This window comes from Haliaeetus leucocephalus, unplaced genomic scaffold (genome assembly GCF_000737465.1).
Source record: "Haliaeetus leucocephalus isolate CR32 unplaced genomic scaffold, Haliaeetus_leucocephalus-4.0 Scaffold83, whole genome shotgun sequence".
In the NCBI taxonomy this organism is placed as follows: domain Eukaryota; kingdom Metazoa; phylum Chordata; class Aves; order Accipitriformes; family Accipitridae; genus Haliaeetus; species Haliaeetus leucocephalus.
The window spans coordinates 2,631,840-2,648,765 of record NW_010972519.1 but is presented as its reverse complement, the minus strand read 5'-3'; the positions used below and the strand labels follow the sequence as shown (position 1 = coordinate 2,648,765).

The 16,926-nt window shown below is 37.6% G+C and overlaps 1 protein-coding gene across 4 annotated transcripts in view; it reads left to right on the top strand.

Annotated features, from left to right (window-relative positions):
• SEPT7 (septin 7) overlaps positions 1-16,926 on the top strand; it is an 81,426-nt gene that overhangs the window by 40,285 nt on the left and 24,215 nt on the right. For all 4 annotated transcript variants that reach the window (XM_010582668.1, XM_010582659.1, XM_010582677.1 and 1 more), the window contains exon 4: positions 13,131-13,237. In XM_010582668.1, coding sequence (XP_010580970.1) covers positions 13,131-13,237 — 107 coding nt within the window. The remainder of the gene's footprint in view (positions 1-13,130; positions 13,238-16,926) is intronic.

The window sequence follows — 16,926 nt, the reverse complement described above, 5'->3', positions numbered from 1 at the left end:
ACCAAACCCTTCATGGAAATTTGGAAGGAAGGATGAGGTTTTGGAGGGGTGGTTCTGACAACCTCAATCTTTATTTTACAGTATGGATAACTTTAGATCAAACTTTGAAAAGCAGTTAACCTGAAATGCATACTGTAAAGAGGAAGTTTGTTGTCATTGTTTATGGTGAGTTTATTTTTGGAAGGAACATTCTTGGGAGAGTAGAGGCTTATTGATGTACACTGTATCACAGCTTGGTGTAGCAGAGATTTTTGCTGAAGTCTGAATCTTGCCTAAAACCATTTTCCACAGCTTTCTGATTGATTTTTCTGTAAGGCTATTTCACTCCAGCATAATTGGATGCTGGGGTGAGTAGTACTGCTCTCCTGGTATGATACTCGATTTAGGACTCTTGCCCTTGCTTTCTTTCTGATTAGTCTGTGTGGCTTAAGTGTTTCACTGTTGAGAAGTTTTGTTCAGAAGCAGCATAGGTTTGGGCTGCCTGTGTATTTTTGAAGACTGTCTTCTCCAGTTCCCCTCATCCAAACCTCAGGTTTTCTGTTGATTCTGGAGTGTGTGTGTGTTTGCTGGTTTACCTTCTGATGTGTATTGATATTTGAGACACCTTACAGTGCAACATTTACTCAATCTGCTGGCTTCGTCCTTTTAATTCCCTACCTTTTAGGCTGCTTCAGTTAGGCCTTCATTTTTGTGATCTTGATTTGGCTGTTGTCTTGCCTTTACTTTTGAGAACAGAGTTCCTGATAACGCTATGGATATTCACGTACAAAAACTTGCCCTGTTTTTTTTTTCATCATTCTAATTTTGAACAATAACTGATGTTACTGGAACTCTAAAAGTTGTCTGTCCCCTCTCCCCCCCTTTACAAGGATGTTGTACTACACAATGACCTATTTTAGCTGTAGCATTGGGAAACAGCTAGGAAGAATCCAGACTTGCATCTTCCTTTTCAAAAATATTAGAATCAATGCAAATTCCTTGGCAGTCATTGCCTTAGCCATGACTCTGTTTTGCAGTTCTTGACCTCGTTTGGCTGCTTTTTTTTTCATATTGATACCAGTGGATTTCTTTGACATGGCTCTTTTTCCGCTGGCCGGTCTGATGTGGCAAACTGTCTTTTTCTAGTCCTTCTCTGATCATTTTAACATTGGTAGATCTGTAACGTGACCAGCATAAAGTTACTACTGGAAAATAACTAGAGCTTCTGTCTCCAAGATTGCTGGTTCCTTTGAGAGGTTTCCCATTGGAACATGGCAAATACGATTAGCGTCACAGATGTTAATGGATAAAACACTCTACAGAAAACCACTTTTTTAATGGGGCACTGGAGTCACTGTTAGACTTGTTTATTTCAAGATTTATGTTTTTTCTCATTTTTTCTAGCTTTTCAGTAATCATACATCTTTAAAAACTGTAAAATTTAAGTGAGTATTTTCATTTCAGTGTTGTGTGCTTGTCAGCTTTTTATCCGAAACCAGGTTACAGTGACTTTTAAGAAAATGAGACTTGAGTACTTTTTGTTGAGGTGAAGGAAAAAAAAAACCAAACAAAAAACCCCAAACAAACAAAAAACCAAAAACCACCACCCAAAAACTTGAAGGATTTTCTTGCTTAATGAAAAACAGAACAAAGTGAAGGGGAAAAAATTAAACCGTACATTCCATATGTGGCCAGCCTCTTTTCGACTAGTTTTTCTGTAGAGCTTTTTTTTTTTCACTGAGTTTTTGGGGGTTTTTTTGGTTTTTTTGTTTGGGGGTGGGGTTGGTTTTTTTTTTTTCAGATTCTGGAATTCCCTTTTCACACTGTTTCTTAATATAGTGGACAACCTTTTGAAAATGCTTGGGTGGGAAGGTTTGGTTGATGTAGAGGGTGTCAGTTGTGTAAATAAGAATACAGAAATGATTCTCCATAATTTTTTAAGTACTTCAAGAGACATACTGGCCTCGGTGGCATTTATGAAGTGTCGTTCTGGTTTGATTAGGAAAAACTGTGGTCCAACAATAGCAGCTGTTCCTCTAGGCTGAAATTCAGATTTTAACCTGGCCTAAGTCTGTGCTGCTGCTGAAAGAGCTAATAGCACTAGGCCCAAATTGGATTAGTGTGCGAATCCAGCTGGAGAGTTTTCTGAGAGCTGCGAGGAAGGTTAGTCTTCAGTCTGTTTGTAGCATGGCAAAAGAAAAATCTTGTGTCGGCACAAAGAAGGGGTGGCATGGAGGCTGGGATTTAACTTTTGGGGTTTGTTTTTTTTTTTTGGTGGCAGTACTGGCTGATATGACAGTGATTAGGCATTTGTTTCAGAAACTTGTCAAAATGAGCTTCAGTTGCATTGAAATAATGCTTGGTTTTGGCTAAAAATCTTCAGTATTATAATTACTGACTATACTGTGGTGGTTGTAACGAAGGATCTGTGTTTGTCTGAGATATTTTTTTCTCGAAGAATTTTAAGACTTCCATAGTTGGAAGAGCAGCTTATCTCGTGAATACCTTCATACTAAAAATACTAAATGAAGCTATGCACAAGTCAGTCTTGTAGGATGCGATTGAAAAATATTCCTAGGTAAATGCTTAAAAATTGTATTTTGTGGATTCTGTATGTGTCTGAAATTCTTGGGAGCTCAGGGGAAGAGCACAACCTGTAGCACTGCTCAGCTGGAGTCATGCATCAGATCAGCTGATGTTAATGGATGTGTAACTACACTTTGGCAACATGCTTTTGAGATGACACTTTTTTTGAAGTGCTGGTTGTTGCAGCTGCCCAGTGTGATGTAGGATGAAGGCAAGTCTTTGTTCCTTGTTTTAAAAAGAATAGCTTAAAGTTTTGTAAATGACACATCATTTAGCATACATACAGTCTTGTTCAGGATGTGTGTTTCAAATGCAACATTTGTGTGGTATGGAAATCTTATTTGTATGCATTTTCAAATGACTCCACAAGTTTTTATTAAATGGGGAGCTTTCACTTGTGTTGAACTGTAAATAAATAACATGTTAATCAGATGTATCGTATTTGGAATTCCGTGCATCACTGAAGCTTTTTATTTTTTTGTAACATCTCACTAGTAGAATTACTATTTTAGTATGAACAAGTATATGATATACCACTTCCAACAGCAAACTTGAATAGGAATCTGACAGTTACTCAAGCAAATTCTTAAACATGGCACATGAGGAGTGGGAAGCTTTTTGCTGTAGGAGAGCAACATGACTTTTTAAATTCAGATTTTGAAGTTCAGATAAAATGAAAATCCGTAGTACTGCAAAGGTGGTATCCTCATATTCTAACTTACGGAATGTAGAAATTACTAGAATATTTTATGTGCTGCTATCCCTACAAAAGCAAGTAACTTTAAAATCCACAGAGGAGCTCAGAGCCTTAGAAGTAGCATAAATGTTGAAGTAGGAGATGAGGTGAGATTTTGCGATATTTTGTACTGAAAAGGCTAATTTAAAGGAATACCATTACACTGTAGTGGAGGAGAAATTGCAAGATTTCTTATTTTTTAGGTCTTGGAGGCATATACTGCTGACAAAAATGTGAAATATATACAAAGTTGCTAATTTAGAGGAAACTGACTATTGGCAGTATTTATTCACCATTTTTCTGCTACATCAGTGCCAGGCATAGCAGAAACCAATAGCTGACAACTCAGCAGATATTGAGAGAGAAAAGAGAATGTTAGATTTTCACTAATTTACCCAGTCAGGTTTTTGGTGTGGGGTTTGTTTTGTTTTGTTTTTTTACATTGCATTTGACTGAATGATTTAAGAATTTATGTGAGAAAATATTTTAAGAATTATGCTTTGTATCTCTTTTGCCTAAATTCATTGTATATCATCTTCACCTTCTGTAAAGGACAAGCCTGTGACTGACCTGATTCTGTGTCCTTGGCTCTGGGCTGTGTCTTCCCTAGCTGGCAGGAATTCCAGAAGGAGTCCTGGTCCACCTCCTGTGTCTGTCCTTCACGCTCACCTGCTGCAAAACATAGCAAGCACACTAGACAGGTCTTAGGATATCACCTTATCATAAGACCTATCCGTTTGCCTTTCAGCTTTGTAAATGTATGCTTCTGTTGTCGCTACAAAAGCGGCTCAGTTTTTCTTAAGTAATAGAATAAATAGTGGTGGCAGCAACTTGGAATCAATGGCTTAGCGCTTAAGCAAAACAGTTCTTCTCACCATAGTAAAAAGGGTGTAGTCTTGACAACACAAGCTTATTCCAACCTACCTCAGCCTTTGTTAGAGATAAAATACCCATTTTTATGACTACAGTGGAAGCTGTCTTATGGAAACAAAAGCATGTAACTGCTCCCAAGTAATTGAGGTATCAAATCTATGTATTTTGCCAAGGTTGCTTAGAATTGGCAGCAGTGTATCCAGCAAAGCACATCTCTGCAATCCTTTTGCTCCTTGTTTGACACTAGACCAAATATTGAAAAGCAGAGTTATCCTAACTTGCAAATGGCATTGCCCTAACTTTTCATTCCGTATTGCCACAAAAATAATATCACTGGGGTAAATTTGCAGAATTCTGTCATGCTATCGGTATCTTTCTCTTGCTACTTGTGCCAGTTAAGTGTCTTGTCCTAACATAGTTTCCCTTGTGCTGCCTGCAATAACAAGTGCTTCCAAAGACATTAGGGAGAGAAGGCATCAAGAGACAAGGTATAAGGTGTTGAAACAAATTTTGACTAGCACTAGAAATCTAGTTCAGTCCTCTGACAGATTTTTGTGGATTGGCTTAATAGCAGAATGTCCCACCTGGGATATTTTGAGAGCACTCAACACTTACTTCCAATATTTTTTATTGTGTTTGTGCATAAATTTTCAAGGGAAGAGCTGATACAGTGTTGAGTAAGTCAATCTAGGTGCTCTTTGTAGAGTTCTGTAGAGACTCATTAGTTTCCATGTAAAAAAAAAAAAAGTTTTCTTTTTTTGTCCTTTTGAAATTTTCTGTGATATTAATGCCTTAGATGTATCAGTTGGGTGACTTTTTTTGAGTAACATCCTGCCTAATGTGCTTCACCTTTCTCTCCTTTTGCTTGAGTTGATCTGTAATAGTTCTTGTTCTTAAGTAGAATGCGAGTAATGCAAGCTATACTGTCTTTAAGGTTTTGACCCTGTATCTGTACCAAGTATTTTAGTCTTAAAGATTAAGTAAACCCAATCACTCTTTTGTTATTTTCTTATCAGCATGTAGATAGCTGTGTGGGTTTTATTTCTGCCAGAGTAATGGAAGATCCTACTGTGACAAATTAATCTGTGATAAATATACCCTTCCTTCTTGAGTCAGCAAATGTTAGAAATTATGTAGTGGAAATGCTGTACAATTAGTTGTAAACAGTAATGTATAGATGACAAATTTCATGTTCCTATCATCTTTCTCGCTTTTTTTACTTCTTTTTTTTTAAATTCTTGTAATTGGGGATTTTAATCAATTAGATTTGTCACTGTATATGTCTCCAGAGAGTAAGTCCAGCTCTGCAGCTTTCTCTAGACACATAATTCTTCCAGACCAAGCAGTGGTAGTCTCAGATATATGCTTTCTTAGTCTTAGAGACAATCATTCTTTAGCATCTTTCACAACTGTTTTTGTTCCTCTTGCTTTCATTTTGAAGCAATATGGGTTTTTTTTCTTCTCTTGTGAAGGCTCTTTATTTTGGCTTTGTCAAAGCCTATGAAAATTCAAGGTATATGCTGGTTATGACATTTAACCATAGAAGATCTGTTGTTCTGGAGCTCTGTTGCTTCTGTCATTTCCAGTTGAATCCCTTAACCCAGTTATTTCATAGATAGCTAGTATATTCAGATTTCCCCCGTACATCAGTTTTGACAACTTCTTGTTTGTCATGTCTCAAACTGCATTGCAGTATGGCCACAACTTGATCAGACATAGGAGTTTTCTTTTAACTAATACAGAAAACAAAGCGAGGTAAGCTTTGGCAAGCCTGGGCTGCATCTGCTAATTGCATACTTCTAATTCCATGCAAGCTTGGATGCTGAAGCCCAGGTTGTCACATTTCAGCTGTTGTTGGTACTAGATATGGGTGGACCAATGCCATGGGGTGTTTTTTTCATCTGTAGTCATGTTGAAGATCTAAAAATGAAGAGAAACTTGTGATTTCAGTTCCTTGGTTTTACTAGACTAGAACTTTTTTTTTTTTTTAAATGCTGAAAGCTTGCTTCCTTTGCCTCATGTTTCATTAACGTATCCTATTTTAAATGGCTACTTTGCAGACATGCTATTTATCAGGAGCAAAGCCTATATATGTAACTAGAGCAAATGTGACTTTCTTCATGAAGTGTCACAAAATCTTTAACTTGTGAATTGTTGGTGGTTGTTGCAAAGAAGGGGTCTAGTTTTAAAAGCAGACTTTTACATTTACCCTCCCCTCTTTTTGGAAACCTGTAGATTTGACTTGCATCATCTGTCTGGCATCTTCTTTCCCTCATTTTCCCATCCTCGAGCCCCTAATGACTTGGTTTGCTTCTTGCCTCACCATGCTGCATAATGAATTCTAGTGCAAGTGGTGGGTTGGGAGTGCTGTCTAGAATCTGTTGCAATATTCTTCTGAAGTACTTCCCTTCCCTGCTTTTAATGGCTTTTCTGAATTATTTAAATGACATCTCTGACAAGAATGATATGCCAAGAGTCTGTCCTCAGTTAATTGCACTTAAAATTTAAATTTTGCTCTAAGAAAGCTTATTAAATTGTCTTACTGTATACTGAATGCTGAAATTTTGTTGCTGTTGATGCAGTTGCTCATAGGTAAAAATGAATTTATCACTGGTAGACTTCCCTGTTACTCTGGTTTGCTAGGATCAGCTTTGTGGCTCTAACAGAAGTTAATTCCATCATTTATGCTCCAAATTCAAGTTGTGAAATGACAGAGCTTTGGCTCTCTTTCCTTTATAGACGTCTATGAAATACAAAGTTGAACTTTTTGCAAGATTTCACATAATGCTGTCCTACGTGGAACTGTAGATATGTGGGAGCAGCTGTGTAGCATGGTGCTGCTCCTACCCCTCCTCCTGATGGGTTTCATTTGGATGTTTTTGTATGTTTATCCAAATATTGGTTTGTATTTTGTAGAGCGCTGAAGACAGGAACTAGCCTTTATCAAAGCTTCTAAAATCAGACTTACAATTAAAAGCATCTTATAGTCTCTGTTTCTGTGGTCATCTATAATGACATGGCAGAGCATCATTCCCCCTTGCAAGAGGATGGTTCCATCATACCATTTGGTGTAGTTAAGGATCTTTGATTATTCATGTAGCTTCCGTTCTGTATAAAAGCAAAAAACTGTGTGTTACAGTGCCATCAAAGCCATTGCACACTTGCATAAAGCTGCAGGTGCTGTCGTGCACATAAACTGTGAATTGTACAAGGATGAAAGAAGATGAAATGCATTAATTTTTTTATGTCTTCTGACAAGCTTTTTACCCCTCTGAGTCACCAGTATCAAACTGATGGAATTATATTTTAAGCAAAAACTGTCACAATAATTAGAATTTATAAAATGGAAAAAATTCCATGAAAAAACTGGCTCACCTTCTAAAAATAGAATACGCTTTGATGTAAACAGTCTGTATATGTACATTGTGAAGTACAGCAATTTTCTGTTTAATTCGATCCCTTTGTAATAACTCTTTGGGGCTATCAAATGCACTAAAAATCTCTGCCCCCTCACATCAGAGAAGAAATGTATTGTTGGATATCTTCATTCTGATAGATAGTAAAGCAACTGCAGCTTGTGTTTGTATCAAGTAACTCTAAATACAGACTTCTACTTAGAATGCAGTGGAAGCTTTGAAAAAAAATTGTGCAGTTTGTAGAAAACCCATTTACCCTGGGACATTAGATGTTGGTGGCTTGTCTCTAGTAAACTACAAGCCCCACTGGGATGTTACCTTCTCTCGCCCACCAGAGTTGTTAGCAGTTAATGCATCTTCTAAATCTGTACTTCCTACCGTTCTCGGTTAATAGATACAGCGACAGAGACTGGGTCATCTTGTTGGTGACAATACACAAAGCATACTTTGAGCAATTTAACTGAAGTCTTGGTTTATGATGCTGTGATCATCAAAAGCGTTTTCCTTGCACGTGGGTGGTTCCTAGGCAGTCTTGTAGTCCCACCTGGAGCTTGGGAAAGCAGCTTGAAATTCCTAAGTATGGATAGAACGTGTGGTCATGTTCCCAGCATTGCAGTTGACTGTCACAGGGCATGAGCATGAGAAATACTGTTTGATTGGTAGATAGCTGAGTAATTGTCAGCAAAGAGTAGAAAAACTTATGGTGAATTCTGCAAGAGTAATTTCTTTCTGATTTAATGAAGAGGTAGGAAGTAAAACGTGCAAAGAGCACACTGAGAATGTTCAATATTGGTTAGTGATCTTGATCACTTGATATGTTTAATGAACTCTCACATGGGGTCATAAATCTAAGATTGTACGTCATGCTTTTAAGTTCAGGGCTTGGATTTTAGAAAACAAGATCCTAAAAATACCGTAGAAAACTGATCCTGTATTTTCAGAGTGATGTCATAGCTAGAAGATGTAGTGAGGTGCGTTATCAGGAGATGTAATATATACAGGAGAAATAGTAGTCTCCAACAGGAGTTGCATATAAAGCTGGAAACTGGGTTGGACTGGACTGCTTGTCCATTTCTGTTGTAGGTATTTGAGTTAGAATGGCAGAGGCTGAAAAGTTGAAGGAGATTGGAAATATGCCACATTCTCAATATGCCACAATAATGAATGGTGAAAAAAGCAGCATCATTAAGATTTAAGGATAAAAATCCACTTCTATTACCATAGGGAGGAGATGCTTGCCATTTAAGTTTCTTTGTAGTAATAAAGTCATAACAAGAGCCGATGGATGGAAGTTGAACTGAAAAAAACCGATGTATTGAACACTTGCAATTTTAGCTGCAAGTAGATTTTCTAACTGATTATCACAGATTAGGATTTCTGATTTGTTTACAGGGAGTAATTTGGAAATGAAAGATTTATGTAGCTCAGTTGAGAACAACCTGAATTACTTATTTTTCTTCTCTGGAGCACTGCTTTCCCCCCATTCCTGTGGATTGCACTTCATTTTTGCAGTTTTTTAATTGTTAATCCTCCATACTTATCTGCTTTAATATTATTCTGGAGACTATTTACCATTATTTGCAAACCATTCTAGTGATTGCTAGTGGCCTCTTCTGACCCCCCAAAAATGTGTTTGAGATAAAAAAAGCTGAATGTGTTGGATTGGTTGTTTTGTTTTGTTTTTTGTCTCCCTTCTCATCTTACAGCTAGTCTTGTATGTGTAGAGAAAAAAGGAAGTACTTGGTCAGTGTTTTGTTCACAGAAGAAGAAATTTTCCTATCCAAGGTTAATTTTAAATGATGTGCCATGGGCCACCTGTATAAAGATGCTAATTGTCAGCAGGAAATTGTTGTGTATAAGAAAAGCTCCAATATTTGTACAGCCATTTAGAAATTCATAGACTTGAGAAGAGTTGGAACTTCTGCTAGTCATGTAAGGGCTGACAAAAGATTCTATCCTTTGCAAGACTGACAGGAGTACGTTAGTAAAAGTACATGCTTATTTCTACCAATAAGAGTGGCCAACTCCATATATTTGAATGTGACTATAGAGGAAAAATAGCTTGAGAAAATGCTGAAATTTTGAAACGCTAATTTGCTGATAAACGAGACACAAAATAATGAAGAAAACCATATATTTATTAAGAAGATCTTGAAGCATATATGAAACATCTAGTGGGAGAGTGAGGGCAAGGTAAAAACAGTCGCTGGATACCAAAAATAAACTCTTGGATTCAGGATTACCCTGCAAAGTCAAAAGCATTTTTTTCTTTTCTTTTTGAAACAAAAAGATGCTGAAAACAGAAGATATTTCTAAAAATAACTCACTCCAAATTAGGAAGCTAGATCTAACTGCATCATGATGCGTTGAGTGATTGGAAGTTATTACTACTGAAATGGTTCTATTATGTTGCATCCTTATGCCACTTTATGTAACAGTGAAAGGGCAAAATCTCATCAGAAATACTTGCTAAGAGTGGGAAGATGCATTTTTATTTGGGGTGCATCTCTTTTTTTGTTGTTTTGTTTTGGTTTGTTAAGGCAAAGTAAATTCCTCTTGTTTTCCCTGTTCTCTAGTGTTTTGTTTGTCATATTCACAGCCCATTGCATCCTTGGAAGCTGCATTCCCAGCCTTTCCAGTAGGGAATCCTTTCAGGTGTATTTGGGTTGAGCAAGGTTCTACATGGGAAGAACATTTTTATTTGGGGTGGTTTGTTGTGGTGTCGTCGTCCCCCCTGCCCCTTACCATATTTCTAGTTAAGATCAGAGTATTTTAACGTGTCCATATAGGCTGCTAGAATTGTTCAAATACACTTGGTTTCTATAATTCTGCTTCCCCTGTAATCAGCAGAGAAATTCCTGTTTGATTACAGTGGATGCAGCATGACTCCCCATAGTACAATATCAAATGTTCCAGTTATGTTTTTTACCTACAGTTTCAGTATAATTTGTTTTATTTGATATTATAGCCTTTTACTACCATCATAGGTGTTGACTGTTACATGGTCTGAGGCAAAACTGCATCCAGGATTGGTGTATTGATGCTAACTCTTAAATGTAATACTTAAATCACTGGTAGCACTTAAGCAGTCTAAACTGTTGTAACCTGCACTGGCTGATCAGAGTTAGGTTAGCATGGGTGGGGGTATCTAGGAGGCTGGGCACCTTTGGGAACAAGGTGGTGCATAAATATCCTCAGCATACTTACCTTTTCACTAATTTTGTCTCAAAAGTGCCTTCCTATCTTTGCTACTGTAAGGTGGGGGGACCAAAACTCAAATCTATCAGGGCGTAATCAGGAACTACTTGGTACCACAGCTGCAGGAGCCATCTAGGGGGAGCTGCTGGTTTTCTATCACATCCTGTAAAAGCTGAAAATCTTATTTCCATATGTTGAATTTCAAGGGCAACTTGACAAGCACCATGATTTTTGGGAGAAGTGGTTGTTCTCAGTGTTTTCCACTTTAAATTCTGTATCATGTTAAGACCAGCAATAACCCTAATAGAAGGGAGAAGAAGGGACAACCCTTTAGAATCTGATACGCAAATCTTTCTTCAATAGTGCAGTAGAGAGCCTTTTGCGAGATTATGGTCAACTTAAAAAAGCGATGTTCACTGAAAGGATGTGAATTGTACATTGCAAAATTGGAGTCCTCCTCTTCAGGGGTTCAGTAGGGTGGATAAAAAAACTCTTCAGTTTAACTGGAATGATATGTGCACCTTGAGCAGAGTAGTGAGATGAAGAAGGTTATGCTTCAAACTGGCTGTAGCTATGAGGTTGGAAAGCTGTGCTTTTCAGAAGCTTCTTTCTATCGCAGACTTGGTAGGGAAGCCCCTCAGCTGTAGGTGACCCTGCCCTAAAGATCTTGCATGTGCAGAGTAGAAGACATGTGTCCCTCAGAACCAGACACTTTTAGGCACTGTATTTACCACAGTTCTGAAATGTCTAATGCATCTGACCACAGAAAAAGGCAGATTCTGCAGTGGTAGTGATGAAATGCTTGTTGGTAAGCCTGTCCCTTCTGGCTCACATAATAGCTGTTGTGTTGGGGTTAGTGTTCCCAGCACTGCTAACTTGAGTATCTCCTTGTTCCTTGGCTGCCACAGCCCATCTTCCTGGCTGTAGCCAGACCCTGCATGCAGCATGAGTTAGCTCATCAGTCGGACAGGGTGGAGTTTGAAGAACAAGCACTATTAATAATGTAGGCAGCCTGCAGGAGCTCTGGTTGCAATGTTTCATCAGCTGCTAATCCGTTTACAGTATATCTAATCAGATTGCTCTGTTAGGTACTGCAGAGACTTTGAGCTACACCATTGTAATCGAGATGGCTGATATGTATAAGCTAGCTTGTGTATGAAATGGAGCCAGCTATTAACAGCTTAGACGAGGTCTTGTCTGCCGCAGTTCATAACTACTTTCTGTTTTGTAACTCTCAGTTACTTGCATTAACCCAGGACGTTTATCTGAAGACAAGTTGTGAAGCTTTCCGAATTTTGTCTTTAAATCAGCTGGTATTTGGGGATGGGAGGACTAATGGGTAGGTTTTTTCTTTTCAAAGTGTGGGTGTAGTGCAGCTCATTCTCCTCCCTCCGTGAAAGTATGTCACCAGTGGTTTGCACCCAAATTCATTAGCTTAAGAGCAAATATATGTGTGACTGTTTCTGTTTAGGTCAATGTACTAACAGCACTGCATATGAAAACTTAAACAGAAAGCATAATTTCCATATACTTTTTCCTTGGCTCTCATGCTAATGTGAATTGTTGTGTTGAAGTAGTTTCTTTACAATAGAAAACTAAGCAGAATACTTGTCTTTTTTAATACTGTAATAAGTAGTTGATGTGAAATTCTTGCTCCTGTCTCTGTAGAGCTGTAAATGGGAGGTAATCTTTGCTGTGGGAATTGTAACTGTATTTGCTTGGATTGTTATGGCAGTAGTGTCTCCAGATTCTTTACCAAGGCTGACTTGTTGTTGCTTATGAACAAATTAACAAAAATACCAAACAAAATCCAATCCCCCTTCCCTTCCCCAACAACAACAAAATTCCCAGGCAAACCACATAGTTCTGAAACTTCATTTTAGCTCTTGTGGCTTTAGTAGTTAAACCAAACTAATCTCAATCTCTGTTGTCTTCCCCCCTCCTCCACCCCCGACAATAAGACTCTCAAATAATACTTGAAATAAAGGAGATAATTTAGTCTGCTTTGGTATTATGATAGGAAGTCATACCAGGAAGACAGCTTGTTTATAAAGTTTAATGTGGGGTAATATCATCTTTGTGTGTTGTAATGGGAGCAATGGAGAAGTACTAAATGCATTCAATACTTAATGTGATCAGAAAAATGAATGTCTATAGAATCCAGCAGTGACAGATTTGCAGGGTTTTCCTTGAAATAGGAGAAGATGATAGATTCTCAAAACCTTAGAGTGCAGTGCATGTTTGCTGGTACTATGTTTCAGGAGTATTTGAAATGTAGATCTAAATGTTTGTACTTGGTATGATACTTCCACTTTTACTGAAACTGTTCTGCTTTCTTCCAGGTGAATCTGGACTGGGAAAATCAACATTAATCAACTCATTATTCTTGACAGAATTGTATTCCCCAGAGTATCCAGGTCCTTCGCACAGAATTAAAAAGACTGTACAGGTATGTCTTGGGGGCGGGGGGAACCTGCAGCTTGATCAATGTAACTTGCAATTTAGTAATGTAAGGTGATACAGTTGTCACATAAGCATCTATATTTCAAGTAAGTTTAGCCAAGATCTGAACCACTAAGAAATATTCAGTCTTTCAGTGTGCCTTAGCTATACAAAACTTCCAGGTGCTGAAACTTTTAGCCTGTTGAAGTGTGGGAGCCCTGAAGTGAAGCACTTGGTGTGCTGCCTGTACTTTAGAAACCTCATATGGGTGCAGCCCTGTTTGGACATGGAATGTTTTATTATCAATTAAAATATTAAGTATATCCATAAAAATATGTAGATGTACACTAAAACACTTGACTGTTTAAGGCAAGCTTTTAGAAGCTGTGTATTAAAGGATTTGTTGTAAGTGTAAGGACCTAAGGTATAAAAGTATCCACCAGTTTCCTGCAGCCTGTATCCTTTGTGGTACATTTTTTACCTATTGTAAGTTGTTACTCTGAAACATATCAGGGACTAGGGTGAACCTGGCTGCTTTTAAGCACTAGACTTACATAGGCAAGAAGGTGGTACTGCAAGTGCATGATACAACTAAAATGTTTAGTCAAAGACTAGAAAACTGAAGTTGATCCATTTGTTTTGTGTCATAATTTGCTGCTGATCAGTTCTATTTTCTCTCAAGAAAAGGAGCATGCTTTTTTTATTATAAAAAGTTGGGGGTTATTAAAAAAAAACCCAACTTAGTATTAAGAAATAATTAAATAATGTTGTGGGTAGTTTAGGAAATCATTATGTTTCAGTGGGGTATCTTCTGCCTCCACAGCTGAGCAGCTGAATAAGGATGCATGAGCTCTGTTCATCTCTCTTGATGTGTGTCAGATGCTTGTTTAAGATTTTGGTGAAGATAGCTTGTGATAATCTAACTTCATACATATGAGGGCTGGGGGTGCTCACCATTGCTGCTGTTGTCCAGGAGAGTTCCCTCAGCTGCAAAATTACAGTCTCAATCACTTCAGCCACAGCTGAGGTGGTCTGTGCAATTACAGAGTTGTCATAAAGTGATTAAGCCTTGTGTTGAGTTAGGAGGGTATGCAAGGTGCTAAACAGAAGCTGTAAAATTGAATGCTTTTTTTATTCAAAGGAATTGAATAGCTGTGCTCCAGTGCTATGATCCACTGACCTTACTGTTTTGTGGGGCTTTTGGTTTGTTTTTGTTTGGGGTTTTGGGTAAGGCTTTTTTTAGTCCAGTCTCAGAACACTGTATAATTACCACAGGGCTAGGAAAAAGTTAGTTATGCTCGTACTAAGAAGGTTAAATTACATTGTCAGTTAGCTCAACATCAAAGCCTTGAATACTAATAAAAATGCATTCATTGCAGAATATCAACTTCTTAATTTGGAAGAAAGCTTTTGAACAACCTGAGTTTGGTTAACAGTATATTTGTTTTTTTCTAAGCTTTGGTCATGTCTGTTAGGCTATTTTATCAGTTTAATGTAAAACCATAGTGACTCTGACAAAATGGACTTAAAAGCTTGTTAGTAGGAGTATTTGACCATTATTTGAATTAGAAGGGTTGAATTTATGTACCTGTTTCAGAGAGATGTTAAGTGGGTTGGAAAAGGTGTGCAAATAGTTAATCTCTGGTATAATATACTTATTAATGAAATAATTAGTGACTGTTGGAAAACTAAGTAGAAGGGTGACTTTTATTGGGAGAGAGATGTGATTTCATTACTGTTGATTACACATTGGTTTAGCAGAAGCTAAACTAATTTAGGTTGTGTTCATTGGATTATAGTTTAAATAATGGGGGTAGTATTCCCTGTCATTGGAAGTTGTTTTGGTTTGGTTTTTTAATTGGGAAAAATCATAGGAAGAATTTACACAGAAACTAATGAAAAATATAACAAGGCATCTTTCAAAGATAACTCAGTCCCACCCTGGCTAAAGGTGGATCAGGGTAAGAAAAGTTAAACTAAAACTGTGTGTGTAGCTTCTGGAATCTGAGTTAAGTGCTTTCATCTGTTAAGTGGCAAGATTAGATGAGCTGTTCATCCTGAATTTTGAGTTTTTCAGAGGTGGTTTGATTTTTATTCATTTACTGGTTGAAGAAAAAAAACCCATACTTTTCAGGAAGTTTCACTTAATTTGGGGGGGGGGGTTGACATGTAAAGCTAAAAAAAAAAGGGGAGGGTGGGGACGGGGATGAGGGCTTGAACAGAGCCCTGGCTGAAAAGCCATTGCATTTTTTCCTACTTCCACTGTGTGGGCTAAAACCTGAGGGTGGCTGAGAGCTAGCCAAAACTATTTTCAGTAGTAAATTGGGGTCTGTCATGACTTAGCAAATAATAATATGATTGGAAATTAAATATATTTAAAGACAAACTTCCCCCTTAGAAACTATTGCTTACTTTATCTAATGAGTATTTTTTTTGTTTTAGTATAATTGTAGTGCAACATTGCTTTGCTTTCAGTTACTTGTGATGAATGAAAACTCAGTAAGCATAGCATTTTAAGATGGAAACAAACTGTCTTATTTCAGTGTCAATGTCTAAGTGAGGATAAACTTGTTTCCCCCTACAACCTTGAAAATTGTGTGTGCTGGCAACTGTGTATGATGTGGAGGTGATTCCAGTCAAATATTAAAATTAAAGAATTAACAGTGCAGCTATTTGGATCCATGGAATTTGTACTCTTTGCCAGTGTAAACCTTTCTAAGTTAAGGATGTCAAGAGTTTTGCAGGGTAGAGATGAGGCGGATGACCAGATTATCCTAAAATCTTGGTGGTAATAATCACCTGCACTTATATGGTGTTAATAACTTAATGGTGAAGAATTATATGAGAGTGTCTCACATAAATACAAACTGTGGTTTGGGCTTGAAAACAATTGCAGTTGAAGTTGTTTTGTGAGGCAGGTCCTTTGTATTAATTTTGTGGAAAACACAGAAAAACAGTTAAAAGTGATTTGATGTCAGATGAATTCAAAGAAAACTTCTTCAGAAATGATGGGGCATGAAATGTTTTATCTGATCATTATTTGACTGTCTTAAATGGAGTATGGTAAAGGTTTAATCCACTAAAAGTAGTCAAGCTCTAACAAGCATCATGTCATGAATGCTGTGTAGCAACTGCCAAGGAGACCCGTGTGACCCAGTTGACTGGAGTGCATGGGAAAATGGCCATTTGGAGAAGACTTTTATTAAAAAGTTTTAAATTCCAATACTTGAACTAATGTTTTCCATGAATCCCTTGGGAATACTTGTAAATCAGATGATGGGATGCAGTTGGATGCTTAACTATGAATGACACTAGTTTACAGTGGTTTTCTGGATCTTTTCCAGATGTTGCTACTTTCTGTGCCTTTGACCATGTATGGACACATCCATTTAGGTTAGAAAAATGCAGCTTTACAGAGGCTTTATGGCAGGTTCTTCACCTACTGTCTCCTACCAGTAGTCTCTACCGCTTACAATATATGGTGGATATGGTCTGATTGTCCACAACACAAGCATAGGGCATTTAATTTGACCAACTAATGTTTCTTGTTCTGTAGGTTTTCGAAAACCCTGCTCTGATAGCAAGATACCTACATGAATTTGTGAAAAGTAAGAATAAATTTAAATCCTCACCACCCAGTAAGATATTAGCATTGTCTGCAGAGATTCAGTTACTGCAGGCCATTTGTCAGAAGGC